A 25,952-nucleotide genomic window follows, 5' to 3' on the forward strand; every position below is an offset into this window, starting at 1 on the left:
GTGGTGCTTCAGGTTAAGAACAGTTTCAGGTTAAGAATGGACCTCCAGAATGAATTAAGTACTTAACCCGAGGTACCACTGTACTGTGTGCGGCAGTGCCTCATAGAAATGTTATTAACAAAAAAACTGGAAGCACATAGAACTCTGCAGTTCCGAAAGGGCACAGAGTACAGCATGCGTTGAGTTGGGATTGATAAATGGAAAGGGTACTGTGGTGCATGTATAAACATATGTGGGTGTAGGCATTTGTCATACACATATATATTGTGATGTCTGTGACATATATGCTGGAGGATACAGAAGCAGTTAGGCTTTTAGTGCAATTACTGGAGCTCAGACAATAAGTTGTTTCGGAGTACTGCCAATTAGTAAATCTACTATGCATGAGCAGTGGTAAGTAGGCTGTGTGAGCAGATTTAATAAAAATATAAGATACAAATCAGAGAATCCCATTTATATCATAGCAAATGCTCGCTTGCCATTGGTGAAAAAGAACTGGCCCTATATGAACAGGAAAAGAAGTTTATATAAATTGGATGAAAATGTGCTCGTGTTCTCCCTTGACCATCATTGCTATACAGAGGATTTTTTTATTCTGTTGTGGACTTTTGTAGGTGTCTTTATGGTAGCTGGTTTAAGAAAAAAGTGGGGTATAAATTCTAAAATGCATTAAGAAATCTGTAGGGAATAACATTAGAATGACTTTGCTGGATCATATCACAGATCCATGCGGACCAGCCCACCATCATCACCGAGTAATATTGCAACAGAACAAGATAACTATTCCCCAGTGACTGGTAATTGGAAGTGTACATACCAGGGCTAACAGACATTGACAAGTAGGAATTGCAACAAAATGTTGCAGTTTTTATTCTCTCTAATTTTTTTATTCTAGTTTTTTTCTGTAATCCTGCAAACATTGCCCCCACCCCCAGCCTACTGATACCTTCCTCTTTTGCATGGGTAGTGCTGTTTTGGCCAGATAACAATCCAGAACCTGAAGAATGAATTAGCTTTCTGTGTGTTTTGGTCTCTATAAATTCCTTCCGTGTGCACGTCCTTTTGCGGTCACAGTAACTTTGCTATGTACCTCTTTTGATGCCCAACTGTCATGGGCAAGCATCTCATCGTTTTCACACGTGCCTCTCCTAACTGAGATGTGCATTTAAGCGGGAAGCGAAGCCCACTGCGAGAATTATTCCTCCAGCTGGCCGTGGCTGCTTGTGTCCCGGTGTGGCCATTTTAGGCATCTTTATAGCGATTATGCAGAAGCTGGAGACTTGCCCCTCTTTGCTGTCGTGCCCACGGAAAGGGTCCAGTAGGGCTTGGGGCCTCTCTACTGGGAAGAGGAAACCGCTGCTGAACAAATCTTAAAACCACAAAAGCGCCTTGAATAACTGACAGCAGCTTTCGTCGAGCCACGGCCTGCCTTATGAGGCGGGGGCTCCACCCCACCCCAGCAATCTGTCAAAGTCTTTTCAAGGTGGGGCGCGCGTGCCACAAAGCTCGCTCCCCCCACCCCCATTTTATTTTTTTACATGTTTGCTTCAGCGCGTAGGAAGACGGGCGGGCGGGCGGGCTTTGGGGCAGGGAGGCTGGGGTTGGGAAGCCCCTCACCGGGGGCGCCTCTCGCGCGCAGCTTTCCTCCTCCTGCCTCCCAGGGAGGCGGGCAATCGCGCGCGGGCGCAGAAAGCGTCGCACGTGGGCGGTTCGCCCGTGGTTCCTCCTTCCTTCTCCCCCCTCGCCCACCCCGCACCAGGCTCGGCCTACGGGGGCAGGTGGCTCCTTGCGCGCGCCGTCCCCGCTCCCTCCCTCCCTCCCCCTGCTCGCTGGGCGGCGTGTGCGGGTGCCTTTAAATTGCTTTCGCGGGAGCTGCCGCCTGCTCAGTCTCATCTGTGATGTAAGAAGAGACTTTTAGGTGTCTGCGCCGATCGCCTGACTTTCTTTTCTTCTTTCCCCCCTTCCCTCCTGCCGCCGGTTCTCCCGCTCGCTCTCTGCGCCGCTGTCCTTGGCCGCCCTGCTGCTGAGGCGGATTTGCAAAGCCGCTGGGTCCAGCCCGCCCGGAGCTGCGCTGTCCTGGGCGCAGAGGGCGCGCGACTGACTGCCCGGCTCCTCGCTCAGCCGCCGCGGGTGCGCAGGCATGGAGGAGCAGCCGGAGTGCAGGGTGCTCTCCATCCAGAGCCATGTCGTGCGCGGCTACGTGGGCAACAAGGCGGCCACTTTCCCCCTGCAGGTAGGTGCGCGGGTGTGCGTGTGCATGTGTGCGTGCGTGTCAGAGAAGAGACAGAGGGCAAGCCGGAGGGACACAACCGAGCAGGCGGCGGCGGCGGCGGCAGGTGGCTCCTCCTGCCGTCTCCAAGGCTGCCTGAGGCGCGCAGCCCGGGAAAGCAAATCCCGGCGAGGTTGTGCCTCCAGCGTCCGCGGAGGGCGCCTAGGACACTCGTCGGGCGGCCTGGCTGGAGGCAGAGACTTGCCGTTCCCAGTCCAGAGGGAGCTGTGGGGCTTAGGCGTGTAGTGATTCTTTCCCGCTCCACCTCGGTCTCTCTAGGCGAGGCTCTGCCAAGGAAGCCCCTCCTGACACAAGCCTCAGCCTGTGCATCAGGAGAGGAGGAGGGAGAGGGCGGAGAAAGCGCCCCTTCTTCGGGGTTGGGGTGTTTTGGGGGCGGAAGGGAGATACTGTACAGTGCACATATATATATATTTATGGAGCGGCTGCCTTCAGGCAAGTTCCTAACCGCAGCAGCGCCTGCCAAGTAGGGCGAGGGTCAGAGAAATATGCCGAGAGAAAAACAAAACGAAGACGTGTCAGATTCTAAGCTCTGGGGAACGATGGCAAGTGTCAGCGGTGGCGAGGCTGCTTGGCCATGACACGTCCTTCCCCTTAAAAAAATAAAATGTTTTCATTTGGGTATCTTAAAAGGCTTTCCAGGGTCGGTCCTGCAGCTCCCCTGAACGCCATGAGTGATCCTCCAAAGAGCCACTGCTTTAAAAACACAGAATCAAGTATGTTAAAATTCCGAATCTGGCTCTTTTCCTTCTGTTGTTGTTGGCTTGTCTATGTTAACAGGCCCTTTTTTGGTGTTGCTGATTTTCATGGTATATTCATAAGGTGCTGGCCAGTGTTACTACATAGTACCAACAGGAATGCAAAGTATGTAGAAACAACAACAACTGTACTGTTAACAGTGGTGGTTTTTAGGCGATGTTTTAATGACAGTTAGACTTTATTGAGGGACACCTTGTTTCCAGGTAGAGCTCGGGATTTTTTGGGACTTACAGTGCTGTCCAACATGTTTTGGAATGTAGCTTCAAACCATTTTTCAAATGCTGCATAATTACGTTTCCTAAAATAGCTGTGATAAAATGCAGTCTTTCTGGCTGTCATGTGATTCCCAAAGAATCAGAAAAGAATGGTCACTTCATAAGAAATGTTACACACAGCTAATTGATTTTTGCACTGCATCAAGCATATTGCACAGGCAGCAACAGAAGTAAATAATGAGTAACCTCACCATGCAGTACTGTAAGATGAGTAACCTGTTCCCAAAAGAATTTGTCCAGCTGAGCACAGGTCAGTAGGTTCATCACACAGAGAGAGCTCAAAGCTAAAGCAGATACTAGGGTTGGATTTTTGGATTATATAGCCTGCCATTGTCCCAGACTACTTGTGCTAACAAAGGATAAACTTCTTTTTTGGTAGTATCTCCGTTTCCCAATATATGAAATAGCCATTTAAATACATTTGCAGTGCAAGTCTGTACATGTTTATTCAGAAGTAAGCCATAGTGTCTTCAATGGGGTATTCCCCAGATAAATATGAATAGGATTGTAGCCTTAAAAAACCCAAAGAACCTTTAAATTTTTCACCAAAGGACCTTGAGCATTGCTTGACATAAAATGCTTCTCTGTAAAATTTGATATAGCCGGTTGATCCCATTTATAAGTACAATCACTTGCCGTCATTTGTTTACAGCTACTGCTTCAACTGTAGCAGACGTACAAAAAGAAACAAGCTACCAGTGCAAATTTCAGTGTGAAAAAATATATATCCTAAGAGTTATCCCAAATCATTATCTTTTATCTTGCCTTCAGCATATATACTTGCCATTGTCTCAGTCCACCTGTTGAATTAAGCTTCTGACTATGATAGCACAAAAGCACTAGATTGTCTTTGTGGTGCTTTAAGCACCTTCTCTCATTTTATGGCTGCAAACCCATAGAACTGTTCTTCTGGAATTCATCCTAGGCTAGGAACCTGATGAAACATCACCAGCAGAAAGTTGCCATGGTGAAGATTAAGCATTTTATTAGCCACTGTAAGCCTATGAAGGGATTATTTTAAAATTTTAAGTACCCTAGAAATGCTGTGAAATGCAATTCAGTGTGCTGGTGTCTGTCCTCCCAAGTTGTGTCTGTATTAGCTGAACAAAAAAAAGAGGTCTAAATGTGCATCTGCCTCTTCACTTTTAACAAAGTTTTAAAATGGCTCAGGTGTGGAAGGGAAATATTATGCTGGGGAGGGAACCATAGCTTGATGGTATAAAACAGGAACCATATGCAGAAGGTCTCTGGGATTTCCACTTGAAAGGCGATTACGTATTTAAAATATGGGGTTTTCAATTGGTAGGTTGGGACACAGTATATATATATATATATATATATATATATATATATATATATATATATATATACTGTGTCCCAACCTACCAATTGAAAACCCCATATTTTAAATATATATAAATATATATAAATATATATATGGGTTAAAAGTGAGTCACAGGTTTGGAAAGGTTGAAGATCACTGATGTAAGGAAGAGTCATTGTCAGAGTAGAGACAACAGTGGGCTAGGTGGACAAATCATCTGACCTACTATAAGGCAGATTTCTGTGTTCCTTTGTTACTGATCATTAGTAAATAATTGCTATGGCCCTTCTTGCAAGCATAGAGCATAATGTGCTTGCACTTGTGACGGAAGTGCAGGGTTGGAGAGAGGGATTCACATTTTTTCCAGAAACAGCAAGTTGTGGTTTGTGACTTCTGGTTTATACACAAGCTTCACTTTTTGCCTGGTACTCAGCATTATCAACTCTGATTAGCAGTCAAAAGCAGCACCAACCTACTGGTCGAAATATATCCAACACCCCCTTTTGCTTTTCTCTGCCAATCACTGTAGTGCTTGAGCATTTGAAAGACCAATGATAATATCTCTTCCCACATTTACTGTAAGGAAATTAGTTTGGGGGAGGTGTAGAAATACAGGCCAACTGAGGCAAATTTCAAATATGCTGCTCACTTACAAGGAAGGAACTGCTATTGAATCCTGTCGGAATGACCCAGAACCCACCCACCCACCCCGATTATGTGTGTGTGTGTGGAACTTAGCAATGCTATTGCTTGTGTTTCATTGCCAAAGCTAAGAGCTATTTAGGGTTGATCCACACATTGAGAAGCATCTCATTGTACATCCTCCTGGGATTGTATGACTTCAAATGCAGGTGGAGGATTGCATGATGAAATGCTACCCTCAGGCTAAAACCTCATTCTGTAGACAGCTAGCATGTCAGGGAGAAGGGTTTTGATATTTTCTGATATGGTTTCTCTGCCTGGGATTTCTGAGTATTACCACTGATATATCACCAAATTAATATCAGCATTTTGTTAAGAATTGTGCTATTATTTGTGAACTAAAGTAAATCAGGATCAGAGGCTGTAAAGGAAGTGCTGGGACTCTTAAGAGGCCAGGGAGCTAAGGGAGCAAAGTCTACTTTCTACGTGATGAATTTCTTGCATTGTCACTACAGAGAACAACAGCCATGCTTAAGCAGTTATTTAGAGGATGTTATAAGAAATTTAAGGTCTCAAAGATAGAATAAATATTCATAAATGCACACATATCTAAATATATGAACCATGGGTCTGAAATAGGATGGGAGGGCAATCCTGAAGCCATTTTAACTCTCCAAATGACCTCAAATATTGCTCTGCAGTAAGAGAGGCAAATGGGGAAAGCCTTCCCATTGTCTTTTTGCTTGCAAATCCTGTCTTTAAGGGTGCATTTGTGTATGAATAGGGTGAGCCTGTGACCTGGATTCAGGACCTAAAGTATTAACCATCACAAAAGAATGGCTAGACTTTCCAGGTAATGTAATCAGTGACAGGTATGCGGGTAGACAGGATTTCTGCTGTAGACTGCCTCCTTCTGTGATATATGTATGATGTTTTAGGGGGAGTGGTCTTGGGCTACAGGGTGGGCAATTTCAAAAGTCTATATAAGGGCTTGTGCACCATTGTTCAGGGTTCTCCTCCCTCCTGTGTGTGGTGAGTGGAGACCCTGTTGCAACAGTTCAGATCAGGCTTACTAGCCACTTTGCTTTTCAGTTTACTCTGGTTGGCCTCTGTTATTTCTCCTACCAATAGAGAACCCACTTAAGGACTCTATATGTGCTCTTGGATACACCAAAAGGGAAAAGGAGCAGGTTTTCTTAAAACAAGGATACTTAAAACAAGCTGAGACGCTGTGAATAGATGGAATGTACCAAAGTATTTGGAAGAAACCCGCATGAACCTGCCCATGCAGTCAGAGTAACAGCAGAAGCCCTGCAGTGTGTCCCTTGGCAGGAGGGAGCACAAGGCAGGGCTTTTTCAGTTGTAGCAGCGACCCATAGAGTGCCTTTTGCAGAGGAGTCTGCATAGCTCCTTTACAACTTCACAAGCAGTGAAGACTTGACTTTTCCAATAGGCATTTGGGCTGAGGTAAACTAATTCTGGATTGTTTTGCTCTCTCTATATATATATTGCTTCCAGCAAGTTGTTGTCTGAGTTCTGTTTTGTGGGGTTGGAGGAGGTTTGGGGGGGGTGACGGCTGCTTTTACTTTCTGATTATATTTTTTGTTGGTATAGTTAGCCTCCTTGAGGGTCTTTCAGCTGAAAACTGGAGCAGAAATGTTTTAATGAATACATAAAGGGTGAAGTTTGTTGATGTGAAAAAGGCCAAAGCTTTTCAGAGCCACTGAAAAGTAACAATAATACATAAAAATGGAGCAGAAATATGAGTGAAATTAAAACACTTTATGAATGAACACATCAACTAAAAGGTGTGACAAAATTTGTCTAGCACCAAAAAGACATCATACTGGGTGCAAGGTGAACTCCCCGCCCCCCTTGGAGGAGAGTGCCATGGTTTGGGGCACCAGAACTGAAAAGATCATCTCTTGGGTCTCCCTCCCATCTGTGTTCTGAAAGTGAGCATGGTCAAAGAAAGGCCTCCAAGGAACATCTTAATGGTTGGATATATTTGTTTGGCTGGATAGGTTCAGGTGGTTGTTAAGGCAGCCTGTTGCTAAGTCATTTGGTACCAGAACTTCTGGTTATACCATGGCATGCATCCTGTGACTGAACTCTCAACCAGTCCCAGAAAATTTTGTTGTTGTTGTTTAGTCGTTTAGTCGTGTCCGACTCTTCGTGACCCCATGGACCAGAGCATGCCAGGCACTTCTGTTTTCCACTGCCTCCCGCAGTTTGGTCAGACTCATGTTTGTAGCTTCGAGAACACTGTCCAGCCATCTCGTCCTCTGTCGTCCCCTTCTCCTTGTGCCCTCAAACTTTCCCAACATCAGGGTCTTTTCCAGGGAGTCTTCTCATGAGGTGGCCAAAGTATTGGAGCCTCAGCTTCACGATCTGTCCTTCTAGTGAGCACTCAGGGCTGATTTCCTTAAGAATGGATGCGTTTGATCTTCTTCCAGTCCATGGGACTCTCAAGAGTCTCCTCCAGCACCATAATTCAAAAGCATCAATTCTTTGGCGATCAGCCTTCTTTATGGTCCAGCTCTCACTTCCATACATCACTACTGGGAAAACCATGGCTTTAACTATACGGACCTTTGTTGGCAAGAAAATTTTAACTCAGCATAAAAGGTAAAGGGACCCCTGACCGTTAAGTCCAGTCACAGACAACTCTTGGATTGCATGCTCATCTCGCTCTATAGGCCAAGGGAGCCAGCGTTTGGCCACAGACAGCATGGTCAGCATGACTAAGCCGCTTCTGGCGAACCATAGCAGCACACGGAAACACCGTTTACGTTTCCGCCAGAGCGGAAAGCCGGACCTATTTATCTACTTGCACTTTGATGTGCTTTCAAACTGCTAGGTTGGCAGGAGTAGGGACCGAGCAATGGGGGGGTTACCCCATTGCGGAGATTCAAACCGCCAACCTTCTGATTGGCAAGCCCTAGGCTCTGTGGTTTAGACCACAGCACCACCCGCGTCCCAACCTCAGCATAGCTCTCTAGTATTTTTGCAGTTCCCCACTATACTGGAGCAGCACATGTATGTGGAACAGTATTTTCACATCAGGATGTAGTGCAGACCCCTTTATTCTCCTTTGATTCCCTTCTTAGGGGAGAGGCTGTAACCCAGTGAAAGAGCATACACGTTGCATGCAGAAGGTCCTAGGTCAAACCTCTGACATAATCCAGTTTTAAAAAGGAGAGTCAGAATGGACAGTACTGGGATAGATGAACTAAGGTCTGATCTTGTATAAGACAGCTTTTAACTGGGCGTAAGATAATTTATTGTATAGTAGCATAATGCTACCTCATTTTTGTTTTACTTTAAGTTTGTTAAAAACTTATAAAGTGACTCTGAATGTACCTTGGGGAAAGAGTTACTGGAATTAATTAATGGGCATTTTTATAGGGCACATTACAGAGTGTTTCACATGCAGTGTCTAGTTAATCCTTACAACAGATATGTTATCTGTTAAAACAGATATTTTAACAATGTTAAAAGCATTGTTATCCATATCTTTGAAGATAGGGATATGAAACAGACATAGGTTATTTTGACTACCTAGCAAGTTTGCGTGTTGATAAAGCCTTTGCTGGTAGAGAGAAAGATAAATATGTTTTCTGATAGAGGAAGTTCTATAATATTTTGCTTTCAGCCTTGAATATCTGTGATGCTCAGGCATCTTGCCAGCCCCTGCCATCTGGACCAATTATGAATGGAATGGAGGCAGAACCAGTGATACCTAAATAGTCTGCATATTTCATTATGAACACATCTCATTTGCCACTTAACAGAGTTTTGAGGACCATTCTCTTTATTGATCAGAGACCACATGGCTTTAAAATCTGCTCTGGGTAAGTGTCTCCATATTAGGAGAGAGAGAAGATTCCCCCCCCCCCTTTCCACCAGAGGATAATCATCATGCAAGTCAGTGCTGGAGCAGACGTCAGAGCATGCCAGTATATGCTCTGATGCAATGTAGAAGCTGTGAAGCTAATCTGTCCTCTCTAGTGGCAGCTGTTCCTGATGGCAGAGGTTAGTGGTCTTTCTGAGCAGTGGAACCTCTGTAGGCTAAATTGCCCTGAATCACAAATGAAAGATGTTTCAGCATTCTGAGTCATGCTGACGTTTCACTCCTATTTATAGAAGGCATGAAAGCTGTTTTAAAAATCAAAATGAACAGTAGTAAAGAGGTAAAAAAATATATGAGTGAAACCAGTAGTGGTGATGAGGGACAGCTGCCACTGCTGATGCCACAAGACTCTTTGCCCATGTTTGTAAGCAAACATATAAAACCACTGGTGTGTGCAAACTATGAGGTTATTTATCAAATTACCAGCATGTTTATCTTCTTTATTGCACTGTGGCAAACAAACAAATGTGTCCATTGTAGCAAGACCAACTTTTATTTTAAGCTAAAATATAGTTGTACTTGCTTTTTACATGAGGATACCTGGCTCGGCAGTTGTAAGGGGTTGTTTTCCAGCCGGCACTCGCTGGAACTCAGTTCCGGCACCTCTCAGGTGGGCACCATTGCCATTCTAAGAGAACGAGGGAGGTGTTCATGGTGTGTTATGGCATCTCTTTTTCTAAAAAAAATTAGCACTGGCAGTTGTATATGGGAATCTTTGGACCTCAGGACTTCACAAGCTGAACCATGAATCAGCAAGTGTTGTGTGGCTGCAAAGAAGGGTAGTGAGAGTTTATTTAGGCTGTATTAACAGAACCAAATTTTCCAAGTCATGAGATGCAGTAGTTCCACTTTATTCCACATTAGCTGGATCTTTTGGATTATTATGCCCAGTGGTGGGTGCAGCACTTAAGAAAGCTACAGACAAATTAGAACAGATTCAAAGAAAGACAATGAAGGTGGTCAAGGGTATGCAAAACAATTCTTACGAAGATAGCTTAAAGAAGAAGAAGAAGAAGAAGAAGAAGAAGAAGAAGAAGAAGAAGAAGAAGAAGAAGGGGGAGGAGGAGGAGGAGGAGTTTGGATTTGATATCCCGCTTTATCACTACCCAAAGGAGTCTCAAAGCAGCTAACATTCTTCTTTCCTTCCTCCCCCACAACACACACACTGTGAGGTGAGTGAGGCTGAGAGACTTCAGAGAAGTGTGACTAGCCCAAGGTCACCCAGCAGCTGCATGTGGAGGAGCGGAGACACGAACCCAGTTCACCAGATTACAAGTCTACTGCCACTACGCCACACTGGGTACTGGGAACTGGGTATATTTTATCCTGGAGAAAAGACAGAAGTAGAGTCATGTTAGCATTCTCAAAGTGCTGAAGGACTGTCTCGTAGAAGAGAGCAAAGACTTGTTCTCTGCTGCTCTGTAGGCAAGAGTAGATCTAATGAACTTAATGGTGGTGGATTTGGGCTGAACATTAGGAGAAGCTTCTTAATGGTAATAACAGTTGGACTTTTAGGGCTCTCACTTCCTGGGAGCAGAGGCACCGGGGATGCTCTAACTCTATTTCCGCATTGAGTAGAATGGTGTTGGACTAATTTGCCTGCAAGACCACCTCTAGCTCTGAGTCTATGACTCTCCTGGGAACTACAGATTTCATTTATTATGCAGTGGACAGTGTGCATAGTTGGGATTAAATGGGTGTGCAATCTTTGTTGAAATCACCATTCAGCCATGAAACTCTTTGGCTGAACTGTTGCCTCAGCCAATTCTGTTTCACAGAGTTGATAAAAGGATAAATTAAAATTAGAAAATGAAAAGCACTTGGGACTCTTCCAGCCATCCTCTTTACTTGCATTCAGGATGATTTGTGCTCATGATGGTATTGGGCTGGTTATTCATGACCTACTTTAAATAACGTTTGTGCCTGTAAAACCTTTGAAACAGACATACTGCTTTGTTTCCAGTTGGTGCATGTCATAGAATGGTAGAGTTAGAAGGGATTTCATGCTGAAATCCTCTAACTTCATGCCACAATGTGATAGAGGGTTGTTGCACTATTAGATCAGTGGTGCCCCTCCAGATAGCAATAATGCAGAAGCACCATAGAACAAGTAATAAACTGGAATGATGTGTGGATAGTTTAGTATAAATCCACTACTAATGGATTATTATTGAGTCACTGACAGGTTGCAGAATACACCCACAAAACACACACTCCAGTTTGGAGGGGCCCTTTGTAGAAACTAGATCTGTGCAGGTGGACCATAAAGAAGGCTGATCGCCAAATAATTGATGCTTTGGGATTATGGTGCTGGAGGAGACTCTTGAGAGTCCCATTTCCCAAGGAAATCAGCCCTGGAAGGACAGATCCTGAAGCTGAGACTCCAATACTTTGGCCACCTCATGAGAAGAGAAGACTCCCTGGAAAAGACCCTGATGTTGGGAAAGATGGAGGGCACAAGGAGAAGGGGACGACAGAGGACAAGATGGTTGGATAGTGTTCTCGAAGCTACCAGCATGAGTTTGACCAAACTGCAGGAGGCAGTGGAAGACAGGGGTGCCTGGCGTGCTCTGGGCCATGGAGTCACGAAGAGTCAGACACGACTAAACAACAACAACAGATCTGTGCACTGGATTTGGTTGAGACCTAATTGGACCTATTCAGAGGTCTCATTTGAGTTGGGTTGTAACAGCCCTTGATTGCTACAGGTTAGGTTGAGTGGCCTAGAGGGGACTTTTGTCCAGCAGGAATGTCCAGCAGCAAGTAGACATGAGCAAACATGAGCAAGAAAAAGGGGAAACCACAAAAAGGAGGGGACCTACCAGGTGGCTTCACAAGAGAAGGTTGGGGGGTGCACTGCCAAATTGCCTCAGGGATGAATATGAGTTGGGTGGCTGCTATGGCAGCACAGGCCAAAGTGGAGCGATCCAGGGGCCACAAATGAGGGCCACGGGGCAGATAGGGTGTCCGTACAGAGCACTAGAAGAAACAGCAAAGCCAAACTGACATAACAAACAAAGTTCTCTATCTCTACATCAGGGGTTCAAAGCTGCCCTTTATTGTTAGGGCACCAGAGTTAATTTCAGCTGGTTGCTTTCTCACTTAAGTGCAAATAAATAGTGAGTTGCACTCCACAAAGTAGTAATCAAATTCTTAAAAATCCAAGTGAAAACTTTACTTGGAGTGTGACACATTTGTTTTCTCTCAGTTAGAAGCCTGTAGTAACACATTTCTAATTTCAGTTGGAAGAACATCTGCTGTTTTCATAACAGCATCCTTGATCCAAATGAAGGGCTAGGCACATACCCTCAGAATTCAGAAGTGCATGCTGGCTTTGCTCCTTAAACTTTAGCCTCAGGTTTTGCACCTGTCATCACAGCACAACCATGCTGTGGTCTGCAGTACAGAATATTGTCTTTCAAGGGCTGTGGCCTTTTTCCATGTGCCCAACTTCCAGATACACATTTCAGGATGTTTTCTGACTATGTGAATGAGATTATCTTTAATGTTGTTAGAAGAAAAAATTGCTCCCTTTCCCTTATGGGTTATTCCAGACCTCCATACAAAGTCATTAAGTGGGTTCCCTATTGGTAGGAGAAAAATAGCAGAGGCCTTACCAGAGTACCATATTTTTCCATGTAAAAGACGCCCCTTATTTTGGGGGACTCCAAATTAAGAAAACACCCCTCAGCACTACCCGTGTATAAGATGAGCCCCAATTTTAAACCTATTTTTTGGTTTTAAAAAACCTAGTCTTACACACGGAAAAGTACGGTATATTGAGAAGCAAAGTGGCTAGTAAGCCTGATCTTTATTAAAGGAAAAGGAAAATAAACTGTTGCAAGAGGATCTCCACTCACCACATGGAGGGAGGGAAGGAGAACCCTGAGCCCTTATAAAGACTCCTGAAATTGCCCACCCTGTAGCCCCCACAAAACATCATACATACATCACAGAAGGAGGCAGTCTACAGCAGAAATCCTGTCTACCCGCATACCTGTCACTGATTACATTACCTGGAAAGTCTGGCCATTCTTTTGTGATGGTTAATACTTTAGTTCCTGAATCCAGGTCACAGGCTCACCCTATTCATACACAAATGCACCCTTAAAGACAGGATTTGCAAGCAAAAAGACAATGGGAAGGCTTTCCCCATTTGCCTCTCTTACTGCAGAGGAATATTTGAGGTCCTTGGGAGAGTCAAAATGGCTTCAGGATTGCTCTCCCATACTATTTCAGACCCATGGTTTATATATTTAGATATGTGTGCATTTATGAATATTCTATCTTTGAGACCTTACAATTCTTATAACATGTATATGTATTTTTCCCACACAAAAAATCAACAGAATTTGGATTCTCAACCTCCCCCCCCCCCCAAGAGTCACTGAGAAGGGAGGGATTGAAAGTGCTGCACCAGGCTCCATTTCCATGCCCTGAAGCAGAGTGCCAGCAGGTCCTCCTTCACACCTCTGTGGCTTAGCAGCAAGATGAGTCAGTTGGCTCTCACCAGAGGGCTTCCTGATCCCTTTCTCATTGCATGAATTTTGAAGCTGCACGTTTTGGTCTAGGTTCAAATATTTGGTCCTGAAGGTACAAAGACATACTTTGAAAAGGGGGTGCAGGAATTGTGCATACTTTCCCCAAGAGTTTCATTAACGTTTGCTAGAATATTGCAGTTGACAGTGCAGCTAAATGATTGACGTCTTGAGTTCCAATGCTTGGGAGCATAAGACTGAGAACTTGGGCCCTTTGTTCTTTGAACAGCAGACACACAGGCTAAGCACAGTTTGTAAAGGTCTCTTCATTTTAAAAGCTATTTGCCATGTATCTTCCGGGGGTGGGGGAACGCACTGTTAAAGAAGAACAAGTCTCAGGCCTTCCTTGGGCTCATGGAACTAACTGTACAGTTTGTTTGGATACTGGTCATTGACTTTATTGGTCCACATTAACTACAAGAGTTTATTTTCTGTTTTCATGACAAGCCATAGATTTCTACACAATAGTCATCATTTGCTGCTGGTTTTATAAATTCTCAAAATTGCATAAAGTAAAACTGTTGAGAGTTAAATGTGAACTCCTACTTTGGACAATCATGACCTCTTCAGGGTCATAATAGAATACATGAATCAGCATTGTTTCCACTCTTACACCCTGAAATAGCTAACTCAATGCCTCTTGCCAGGGTGATGCATTATTGTTGCTTTGTTCCTTATCTTTTAAGTCAATTGCCTACCCACTGTATTGCATTATTGCCCCAGGAATATATCTCCAAAATCTTAATGAGATTTTGGTACCTCACTGTATTCATTTCTTTCAAATACAGCTAAACTATGTCGTCCCATTATATAAGCTTGATGTGCTGTGCTAAATAATAAGAGAACAAGAGATACAAATTGAGTAGGACCAATTTATGATTGGTTGACCTATGCTGGCCATTATGTTCTACTCTGAGATTACGCTGCATTTTTAAAGCAGCTTTATCTGAGGGGAACTCAGTTTTACAAAACGTAACAGCAGTCATGTTGACCTATAGGAAAAATTCATAATATTGAGGTAGCAGCAAGCTTGCTTTTTTTTTTTTTTTTTTTTTTTTTTTTTTTTTGAGAATTCAAAAGAGGAGAATAGTAGAGATTCTGAAAGCTTGCACACTATTTTGTGATATTTTGAATGATCTAAAATAAATAAAGATAGTTTTCTAACATAGCTTTTGAGTATTGTAAATGTATTTCTTTTAAGCAATATTTTTAATAGTAATTCTCCCCCCCCCCTTAGGCTAGAATTTCCCAGAATGAGTCATGCCCCCCACAAATATATATATATATATATATATGCAGGTTTTGGTGTCCTCGGGTGTCTTCCCGTGTAAAAGTTGGGGTGTCTAGGCGACGTTTCGACGAGGTCTCACTCGTCATCTTCAGGCTGGTGCTTTCGGCTTCTTGTTACTGGAACAGAGCAGGATCTCAGTGTTTGAGTTCCTATAAATACTGTTGAGGGGTGTGGTGAGGAAGTTCCCAGGCTAGTGTGCCTTTTCTTCTTTTGTTCCTTAGTTGCTTGAGGGATATCTTGAGTGATTTCTTGAGTGATATCCTGAGTACCACTTAGGTGGGTCATTAGGTGTGGATTAGTTGCTAAAGCCTTAGTGTCTTGACCTCTTGAACTTTGTGAAGAGTTTTTCTGAGAAGATGGCTGTAGTTGTGCTCTGGCTTGGCTTCGTGTATAGGGGCGAGCTGTGGTTTTGTGGCCTGTGCCAGCCAGATCTGTGTAGGGATTGCAGGGGGGTGCAGCATCCGGAGGTGCCATCATGGTTTGGCTACTGGATGGTGTCTGTAATTTATCTGTGGAGAGGGTCTGGGTTTGGGTCTGGTGTGGTTGATTGGTGATGGCGTTCTGTGTGCCTCTGGATCTGGTGTCAGTTTTTGTGGGGAGGGCTAATTTCCAGATGTCTGGCAAGCGGGATGTGTCGTCACGCTTGTTCATGTTGTGAGGGTGTTTCTCTATCTCGATGGCTTCCATGATTATTCTCTTGTGGTGATGTTCCATGTTAGAGAGCAATTTGGAATCTGCAAAATTAATTTCGTGTCCTGTTTCTTTCATGTGTTGGAAAAGAGAGGAAGTTTTTTCTTCTTTTTTGACGGCATTCTTGTGTTCTGCGATACGTGCATTTATTCGTCTGTTTGTTTGTCCAATGTACGTGGCTGGGCAGACTTTGCAGGGTATTTCATAGACCCCTTGGTTTTCCAACTGGATTTTATCCTTGGGGTTTCTGAGGATATTGGCTATCTTTTGGTTGGCGCAAAAGGCTGTTTTGATATTGTGTTTATGGAGGATTTTGCTAATTTTATCTGTGGTGCCCTTGATATAAGGAAGGAGGGCCATGCCATTGTTTTCTTCTGTGTCTTGGTTTTTGGGGGGTGTTTCTTTTTGGATTAGCTTCGTAACCCTGTTTTGCTGGTATCCATTGGCAATTAACACATTTGAGAGAATCTGTAACTCAGTTGTCAAGTGGTCTTTGTCAGCTAGGCGTTTGGTTCTGGAGATGAGAGTCTTGGCTACGGAGTTTATTTGTGCAGGGTGGTGGTGTGATTGTGCATGTAAGTAGCGGTTGGTGTGTGTTTTTTTCCGGTAGATAGTGTGTCCTAGGGAGCCATCAGACATCTGGAAATTAGCCCTCCCCACAAAAACTGACACCAGATCCAGAGGCACACAGAACGCCATCACCAATCAACCACACCAGACCCAAACCCAGACCCTCTCCACAGATAAATTACAGACACCATCCAGTAGCCAAACCATGATGGCACCTCCGGATGCTGCACCCCCCTGCAATCCCTACACAGATCTGGCTGGCACAGGCCACAAAACCACAGCTCGCCCCTATACACGAAGCCAAGCCAGAGCACAACTACAGCCATCTTCTCAGAAAAACTCTTCACAAAGTTCAAGAGGTCAAGACACTAAGGCTTTAGCAACTAATCCACACCTAATGACCCACCTAAGTGGTACTCAGGATATCACTCAAGAAATCACTCAAGATATCCCTCAAGCAACTAAGGAACAAAAGAAGAAAAGGCACACTAGCCTGGGAACTTCCTCACCACACCCCTCAACAGTATTTATAGGAACTCAAACACTGAGATCCTGCTCTGTTCCAGTAACAAGAAGCCGAAAGCACCAGCCTGAAGATGACGAGTGAGACCTCGTCGAAACGTCGCCTAGACACCCCAACTTTTACACGGGAAGACACCCGAGGACACCAAAACCTGCATTCCTGTACCCGTGAAAATCTACGAAAGCATATATATATATATATATATATATATATATATATATATATATATATATATGCTAATTAGAGACCCCTCACAAACTCAATCCCAACTTTTCCCAGAACTTGGCATATGTTTTAATCTACTGCAGGGCCAGCCCAATGTTCATAGAGCCCTTGATACCTAAATTCAGTGGTCTAAAGTGGCCACCTCAATCTACAGTATCTTAATAGTAGAGAAGCAGATATACAAAGTGTTTTACATTTACACTGCAGCATTTAAATACAGCTTGTGCATCTTCTCTGAATGAGTTTCTCTTTGATGTCACAGCACAAGTATTTGCTAGCCAAATTCTGCCCTCCATTGATCTTGCACAACCTCCTTGAATTTAATCCAGTTGTCTTTCTTCTTGTGTTCAGTTTATAGTTTTTTTCTTGTTTAGAGTGGAGGATCTTCGTAAAACTGCTGTGAAAATCACAATACTGTACCTTCTTTTTTACTTTTCCTCAATTTCTGTTGGACGTAACACTACTTGACTTGTACCACAATCAGCTTGTAGTTAAGATTGTTGTAGATTTAAAGGAAGAAAAAAATGGCATGTGAGTGTTTAATTTGAATGCAGGAGTGATTAGACTAGTTACAACAATGACAAAAATAACAATTATTTCAGTGACTTCTTTTGGTTAAAATAAAGTCAGCATAGAGAATGAATTAATGGTGTTTTCTTTTTGTTTTGGATTTGAATTCAAAGCAATATGTTTTATTCTTTAGAAAGCACCATGCAAGTTTGATCTAGCCAGGTATGTTCTAGGTCAGGCATAGGCAAACTCGGCCCTCCAGATGTTTTGGGACTACAGCTCCCATCATCCCTAGCTAATAGGACCAGTGATCAGGGATGATGGGAATTGTAGTCTCAAAAACACCTGGAGGGCCGAGTTTGCGTATGCCTGGTCAATAGTAACACAATTCTACACACACAGTTTCAGCAAATTCTGCCATTCTGCTGCAGCCGAAAGAAAGGCTGCAGTGGTGTGGGGGAGGGGAGGTGGCAACCAAAGCTGGGGGCGGGGGAGAGTATACAGAAGAAAAAGTTCTGGCTGAAGATATGAGACTCAGTAATCTCAGAATGCATTGTTAATCCTACTTGACAGCTGCTTAATCTGAAGAAGAAAAAAGTTCACATATTGAGATGTGCAACTTAATAAGAAAGAAAGAAATCTCCTGTATCTGAAACCATTGTTGCTTTTAAAGCACAATAACTTTCAAATGGTTTGAGTGATTTACTATAAAATTTTAGGCTTCTAAAGAAAAACCTTGCCTGCAGGACAACACTTGGAACGCCAATGATTTATGTAAAACTGCCTTGCACAAAGCCGTCTAATTGTATTTTGTAGTTTCTGTCTGGAAATTAACAACTAAGCTGCTATCCTGATAAACTGAAGACAGGCATATTTGTTCAGATGCACTCTCTTAAATACTGTTCCTAATTTGGTGACGTGTATTGGAACACTTTGAGAACTTTGGAATGTTCCAGTAGAGGAGCTATGCTGTGTCACGATCCTGCAATGCAGTTGACATGCAATTAAGTGCCACTCTGCCTTGCAGCTTGCCACTTCCATCAGGGGACCGAGGAACTGAGATTAAAGCATGCTGTGGATTAAAACAAACTGTGGTATTACTTTGATTTGGCAAACAGTTTTTGATGTGGCTCTATTTTGTTTTTGGTTTTTTGTGCCATAACTTTTCAGCTGATTCTTAGTTGGTCTCCAAAATGCTACTGGAAGGAAGTTTTTTATTTTGTTCCATCCTTCCAAAGTTTAAGATATTCCTCTTTAACTTTGTTTGGTGAAGAGATGGAAAATTGGGAACTTGTTTCGGGCATAGGAGTGACTAGTTGCATCTAATGATGCTATTAAAGGCTGGTGGTAGCTGGCTTGTAGTGTGCATTGTTGCTTGCAGTATTTGAATGCGTTGCAGACATTGCTCATCTTGGCCCTGTGTGGTCTGCAGCCATCAGACTAGGTACTCAGATTAGCACATGTTTACTCATTGCTGAGATGGATGAACATTTAAAAATGGGTATGTAATTTTCTGAACAATTATGTCAAAAGATATGTGATCTAGTCACGTGAGTCCTGTTGGGAAAACTAAAACCTCCAGCTATCAGAAACCAGTGGCGTAGCGTGGGTTGTCAGCACCCGGGGCAAGGCAAGTAATTTGCGTCCCCTAACCCGTGGATTTGCGCCCCCTAACCTGTGGATTTGCCCTAACCCCAGATGTTGCGCCCGGTGCGGCCGGCCCCCCCTGCACCCCCCACGCTACGCCACTGTCAGAAACAGACCACAATAAACCCATGCTTGGTAGTATGATAGTATTATCCAGTTATTACACAGGGTGGGTGTCAGAATAGGTGGCTTGTAACAATAATTTTGAAATGAAGAAAATAATTTCTTTTGCTCAGGGCTCCCCATCAAAAGCAGATCTGATTACCTTCCCAGTCTTCCAATCAGCCATTCTCTTCTCCCCGCTATACAAGTTGTACTACGGAAAAGCTGTTGCTTAGTAAAATGTTACATGTTTTACAAGCAAAACATCCCAGATTCAGTCCCTGACATGGCTGGGAGAAACTCCCGTTTGAAACCTTGGAATGCTACTCACAGTCATTGTAAACAATACTGAGCTAGATGGACTAATGTTTTGACTCTGTATAAGCTGGATCACTGAGTTCATATGTTCAGTTATTGGAATTGGGAATATGAAGGGGGACTAGGCCAAAAGGTTTTATTTATTTATTAAATTTCTATACCACCCTTCATCCAAGGATTGCAGGGCACTGATGGCGGCAACTCTTCTCTGCCAGTGACCAGAGCAGCAGGGCACATGGCAGCAAAGCAGGGAGTGTAGGCAGTGGTGGCAGCAGCAGCAGCAGGTATGGTGGTAGTGGCGGCAGCAGGGTGGCACTTCCGGTTTTGCCTCAGGCGGCGAAATGAGATGCATTACCCCTGTACTCATGAGATGGGTAGTGGAGATGGATCCTGGCTTGTATAGACTTGGGCTTGTGTATAGGCTTTCTCTATAGTTACAAACCTTTTGGATTGCATTCAGACACTGATATACGAGGCAATTTAAACCTGCTGTTGTACATCCAGTAAACACTGTGGCTTACTTGTTTGGCTATCTGTATCTATTAGAAATCGCAGTAATGCATTCTTCTTGTTTCTAATGACTATTTAATCAAAGCAATAATTCACTGCAAAGTAGAATGGTGTTTCCCCCCCCCCCTTTGGTGGTGGCCAGCTTGTCTTTAAGACGGAGTTAGAATTTTAAGGAGCTACTATGGAAATGTTTTATCTTTTAGAGTTCTTTATTATTTTGGCTCTGCAATTATTTCCTCAGCACTTTCACTTTCTTTGTCTCTGCTGTTCTTAAATTGAAGAGATAGAGAGACAGACAGACAGACACATATTGGTTGAATTTCAAATGGTCCTTGAAGAAAGAAAGCTTGCATGGAATTATATAAAACACACACATCTTCCTATACCGTATGGAGCACATAGACTTCAAAAGTGCATAAAGTTTTGAGTGCATGTGTAAGTGACAAGTGAAATATTCAGTGCCTGGCTAAAGGGCATTCATCACATCGCAACGGTCTATGAGGCAATCAGTGGTGATTTTGAGGTGGCCTTCACTGCATTTATCAGGCAATAACTATAGCTACTGCTTGCTTTAGTGAACCGTGACAAATGGTTACCAGCTTGAATTCTTTCTTCTTCAATTAAACTGTGTGAAATGACCATATGGATCCAGTTTCATAAGTGCTTGCTTATTCCACTCAGGCTTTCAGCTGACTTACATTATTCTAATTGCTCAATGAGATTTCACTAGTAAAGGAGCTATACTAACGTTGGTCACACAAGGAGCTTAAAAAATGTTAACACCAGTACATAACTTTTAATACTGCATTTTTAAAAACAATCAATTAGGAAAGCTGTACTAACTTGGGCCCTGATCTAGGAAAAGTCCAGATAGGTCACAATTAATGTTAAGTGTGATTGATTTTATCCTAGATCACAGGTGCCAGCATGCTGCACTCCAGATACTTTTGGGCTGTAGCTCCCCTCATGTTTATTTGTTTATTAAAACAAATAAACTTTAAAATAAAATAAGATACAATATACCACAGGGCTCAAAAACAGCCTTTCTCCAAGTGCCATTTTGTCTCAACCTACCAGTATTTTTTATTAAGTGTTGGACATTAATAAATATTATCTACCTACCTATCGATTTAAAGTTTGTATGGGAATAGGTGGTCCTTCAGATATCCAGGTCCCAAGCTATAACAGTCTCTTAGAGGTTATCAAATCAGCACTTTCATATTGGTTGCAAACAAATAGGACGCCAGTGGAGCTATTTTAACACTGGTGAGATGTTCCCTGTGGCTAGTACCAATTAGCTGCCTTGTTCTATACCAGTGTAGTCTTCAGACGTCAAATGCATTGCAATAGTCTCATTTTGAAGACTGTTGTGGCCAGTACACAAACAAATCTCTTCCAGCTCTATGGTTCTGTGTTTTCCTGCAGTAATAGCAGTTCACATTAGTTTTCCTTTGCTGGGAAGTTTCCAGGGGGCTGTATACCTTACTATAGATGATGTCAGGATATGTGTGCATGGATATCTTGGGCAGCCAGATTCACACAGCTGCCTGTGTGAGAGCAAATTATTGGAGTGGCATGAGGGCTCTTAATAAACTGCCGTCCCTATATTTTAAAGTTAATGCAGCTGTGGTTGCAAAGAACCAAGAAGCCATCTTTATCAGTGGTTGGTGCAGATTCATCCAATCTGTACACTTCCCTAGGCCACAGAAAAAAAGATATTGCAATCTGCTGATATTTTGTAAGTGAATCTGATATGAGCCTTACTTTAGTATGGCATAGCCTAGTTATGTGGCTTAAATTTACGTGAAGGGGCTACCCTGTCATGTCAAGGAAGACACAATGTCCCCCAGTGTACTGCGTGACTAGCAAAGCTTCAATTAAACTGCCAGCAAATTGCTTGAAAATGGATCATACACGATTTTTGCACTATTACTATTGTCTCCCTGTGACTCACTCTGCTGTATATACCGGTAGTAGCTTTTATTTTGAAGACTATTTTATTCCTACCAAGAGAGGTTTGAGAGCAAATATATTAAATGTCAGATGTTTCCATCATATTTTCAGCCTAAGACTTAAGCAATGGATGGAAATGTAGCATGCCTTGAAATATCAGATAAATATATACGGTATTTACTGTTATCTCTATTGCTACTGCAAAGAGTCATTTACCTCTTTGCTACAACACCATACACATATCCATCTCACCCGCTCCTCCCTCCCAGGCTTGGCTGTTTTCGGGGAGGGGTTTTTTGCATGTTGCGTCATAATTCTGTGCAATATCAAATATAGTCACTGCAAAGGAATGCTGTTTATTAGATTTTGCACTCTTACAAAATATTAATGTTTCTGTAAACAACCTTCCCTCATCCTCCAAGAGTTTCCCCTTTTAGGCCCTTGGGATCCTCAGAACTGCACATTCATATTTTCTACCTTTTTCTCTTCCTGTCCTTATTATTGCTGTAATATTGTCTTTACAGGTTTGCCCTGTTTACCTTCTATTTTAGTTTATTCATCAGTATCTTTCAACTGCGTGTGTTGGCAGAAGAAGGGAGACTTCCAGCAGAAGCGTTTTATTGTTTATGGGTTTGCTTAATTACCCAGCTTTTAGTAATCAACATACTGTACTTAAATGCATAGTGGGCCACAGAAATATGTTGCTGCCCTAGAATAAGGAGGAATTTGGTTTATAAGTATTATTTGGTTTTTTGCAGGTTTTGGGCTTTGAAATAGATACTGTGAACTCTGTCCAGTTTTCAAATCATACAGGTAAGTATATACACATCTCTATTCTCTTGAGATGCTTTTAGTTTATGGAAAAGGGGATGGATTTTCCCAATGAAGGGATGCAGAAAGTGGAGTCTCCCAAGGATCAGTATTGGGACCTGTGCTTTTTAACTTGATCATAAATGATTTGGAGTTGGAGATGAGCAGAGAGGTAGCCAAGTTTGCTGATGGTACCAAATTGTTCAGGGTAGTTAAAAGTGATTACAAAGAGCTCCAAAAGGATCTCTCTGAACTGAGTCAGTGGGTGGTAAAATGGCAAATGCAATTCAGTGGTAAGCAAGTGTAAAGAGATACACATTGTTGGGGGGGGGATCTTAATTTCAACATATACACACATGGAATCTGAACTTGTGGTGACTCACCAGGAATAAGAACTTTGGGTCAAAGTGAATAGCTCAGTGAAGATGTTGACCAAGTGTGGCAGCTGCTAGGGGTCCATGCAAGGGATCATTAGGACAGGAAATGAAAAGAAGCCAACATCATAATGCCATTATACAAATCTATGGTGTGATTACACTTGGAATACTGTGTACAGTGCTGGTTGCCTCACCTCAAAACAGCTATTGTGGAGCAGGAAATGGTGCATTAAAAGGCAACTAAAATGATTAAGGGGTTGGACTGAAGGTTACAGAATTTGGGACTTTTTAGTTTAGAAAAAAATATGAATAAGGCGGGGGTGGGACATGAGAGAGTTGTATAGGATTAGACATGGTGTGGAGAAAGTGGATAGCAAAAAGGTTTTCACCATATCTAATAATGCTAGAAGTAGAAATGTTGGAAGATTCAGGGCAGACAAAAGAAAGTGTTATGGAATTCTCTCTCTCAAGAGGTAGTGACGGCCACTAACTTGGATGATTGTGAAGAGGGTGACAGCATGTCTGAATACCCTTGTTGGAAATTGTAGGTGGAGAAAGTGCTGCTGGTCTCAGGGCCTACTTCCTAGAGGCCAGATAGGGAAACTTTTGACCTGCCAGATGTTGAAAACTGCGACTCCCACCATCCCTGGCTATTGGCCGTTCTCTCTGGGATGTAATTCTGCAACATCTGGAGGACCAAAGGTTCCCCAAACCTACCGTAGGCACATATGAAATCTACTGTGAGAGCATGTTGTTGGATTAGATGGGCCTCTGACCCGGTCAAGCAGGTTCCTTTGGCATTCTTATGTATAATCCTAAATAAATGTTAAGAATACAGAACACTCAGGGACCATTCCCAACTCCCCAATGTTGATGACTTGAGGAGGGATTAGATTTGGTCTCTGTGCTGGTTTCTCTCTTGCTGCTGTGGAGACCTGAATGGATGGGTGGTTACAGCTGGTGTTTTAACAGTAGTCAGCGTCAGGCCCCCAAACAGGGCATTTCAGGGATAGAGCTGGACTTGAACAGAAATCCACTGATTCCTATGCTGGTCCATTGTCAGATGGATCTTCTCTGTTGTGCCAGCCTGGAATTGGTGCTGCAAAACAACAACATCATCATCATCAACAACAAGGAAACCGCCTCTCACCTTCCACCCAGACCAACAAGAGCCAACAAGGCTTCGGATGTGGTGGTGGCTCTACTGCTCTGATGGTCCCCTAGGCAAGGTTAGGATTGTGTTACCTCTCTTTATTTGTTGGTATTGAGAGGAGCAAGCTTTATGCGATATCAAAGGAGCATAAAGAACAGACTCTTGCATCAGATTTTCATCTGAGTCTGATCATTCCAGCCTTGCAAAGAAGCTTGGGCCTGGTGTTGCTCTGGCAGTGTTGGCAGCAAAGGCTGGGCTGGCGTGCGGTGTGCTCCTTTCACCCTCCAATCCCCGCCCTCCCAGCGTGTGTGCCCCAGGTGCCATTAAAGCACGTTCTGCCGCTGCTTCACACAGTAGGTCAAATCTTTCTTCCTCCTTTTCCAGCTGCCATTAAAAAAACCACATGTTTTAAGGGGAGACTACTTTGCTTCTAAAAGTTTTGGAAACAGCAGCCCCTTATCTCTCCAGTGATGAAGGATTTGACAATCAAATGCTTAGAGTGTTTGTTTGTGTATATATTATGTTTCCTCCTTGGTTCTCCTCCAAGGAGCCTGGGCTAGCATCTGTAGAGGTAGCTTTTTTTTATCCCCACAAGAATGCTAAGAGGTACTAAGGTTGGTAGTAATTTGTCTGAGGCTACCCAGTGGCAAATTGACACTGTCATCTGTCACTATAAGCACCTGCCCATACATAGACTCCATGGTTCCTTCAAAAAATTTGACTTCCTGATATTGGCGAGGGAAGGAGGAGAGAGATAAGGAGCATATATTAAAACATCTTCCGATGGACACTTGTTTTTTTTTTCTGAATCACTCTGTTCCTTACATTAACGAAAAGGAAGATGTTGATATGCTATTTGTGATGCTCAAGAATATCCTTCTTTTAATCCTCCTGATATAGAGAGAGCATTTTAAGCTGGAGCCCTGAGGGAGCTCTGTTGGCTAAGTTGCCTGGCGAGGAGTATTTACTGTATGATTAGAGTGAGTGACTCACCTCCAAACGACATTGTGCTTCACGCTCGAATAAAAGGAGCTTGTCACACAGCCTACGTAGATGCTCTTTTTTTAAAAGAAGAAGAAACGGGGGAAAGGGGGAGACAGTTTCAGTTTGTCACGCTCTCTCTCATGTGTACGAATATAAATGTTTTGGGGGAAGGGGGAGGAAATACCGTAGACCCTGATAGGCTTCTGGCCTGCTCTTAACAGTTTGGCAGGCTTGTTATTAGCATGCATATAAAGGACTCATTTGGTTTGCTTCCTATGCTTGAAAAGCAAAACAGGTGTGTGTTGTAAACTCAGATGCATTGTTTAATTTCACGTTCGGGGATGCAGTTGGACTGGGATCCAAACAGGATTTCTCACAACAGGAATTCTCACTCCTGAATACGGCTTAAGCACATGCTTCCAGCCAAACATTTCCCACTGAGGCGTGCTGCAGAATGCTGATGCTAACTCAGACATTCTCTGTAGCCTCCTGTGGGTTTTGGCTCTGTAGCATCCTGTGTGAGGAACCTTGCAACGGGTCTACCCTAATAC

General features: G+C 43.2%; 1 protein-coding gene across 1 annotated transcript in view; it reads left to right on the top strand.

The window, feature by feature from the left end:
• Positions 1-1,773: 1,773 nt before the first annotated feature.
• Positions 1,774-25,952, top strand: part of PDXK (pyridoxal kinase) — a 49,437-nt gene continuing 25,258 nt past the window's right edge. Inside the window, exons 1-2 of the mRNA XM_028727314.2 lie at positions 1,774-2,233; positions 22,836-22,890. Of these exons, the coding sequence (XP_028583147.1) occupies positions 2,141-2,233; positions 22,836-22,890 (148 nt within the window). The 5' untranslated portion in view covers positions 1,774-2,140. The remainder of the gene's footprint in view (positions 2,234-22,835; positions 22,891-25,952) is intronic.

The sequence above is a fragment of the Podarcis muralis genome, chromosome 4 (assembly GCF_964188315.1).
Source record: "Podarcis muralis chromosome 4, rPodMur119.hap1.1, whole genome shotgun sequence".
Taxonomy (NCBI): domain Eukaryota; kingdom Metazoa; phylum Chordata; class Lepidosauria; order Squamata; family Lacertidae; genus Podarcis; species Podarcis muralis.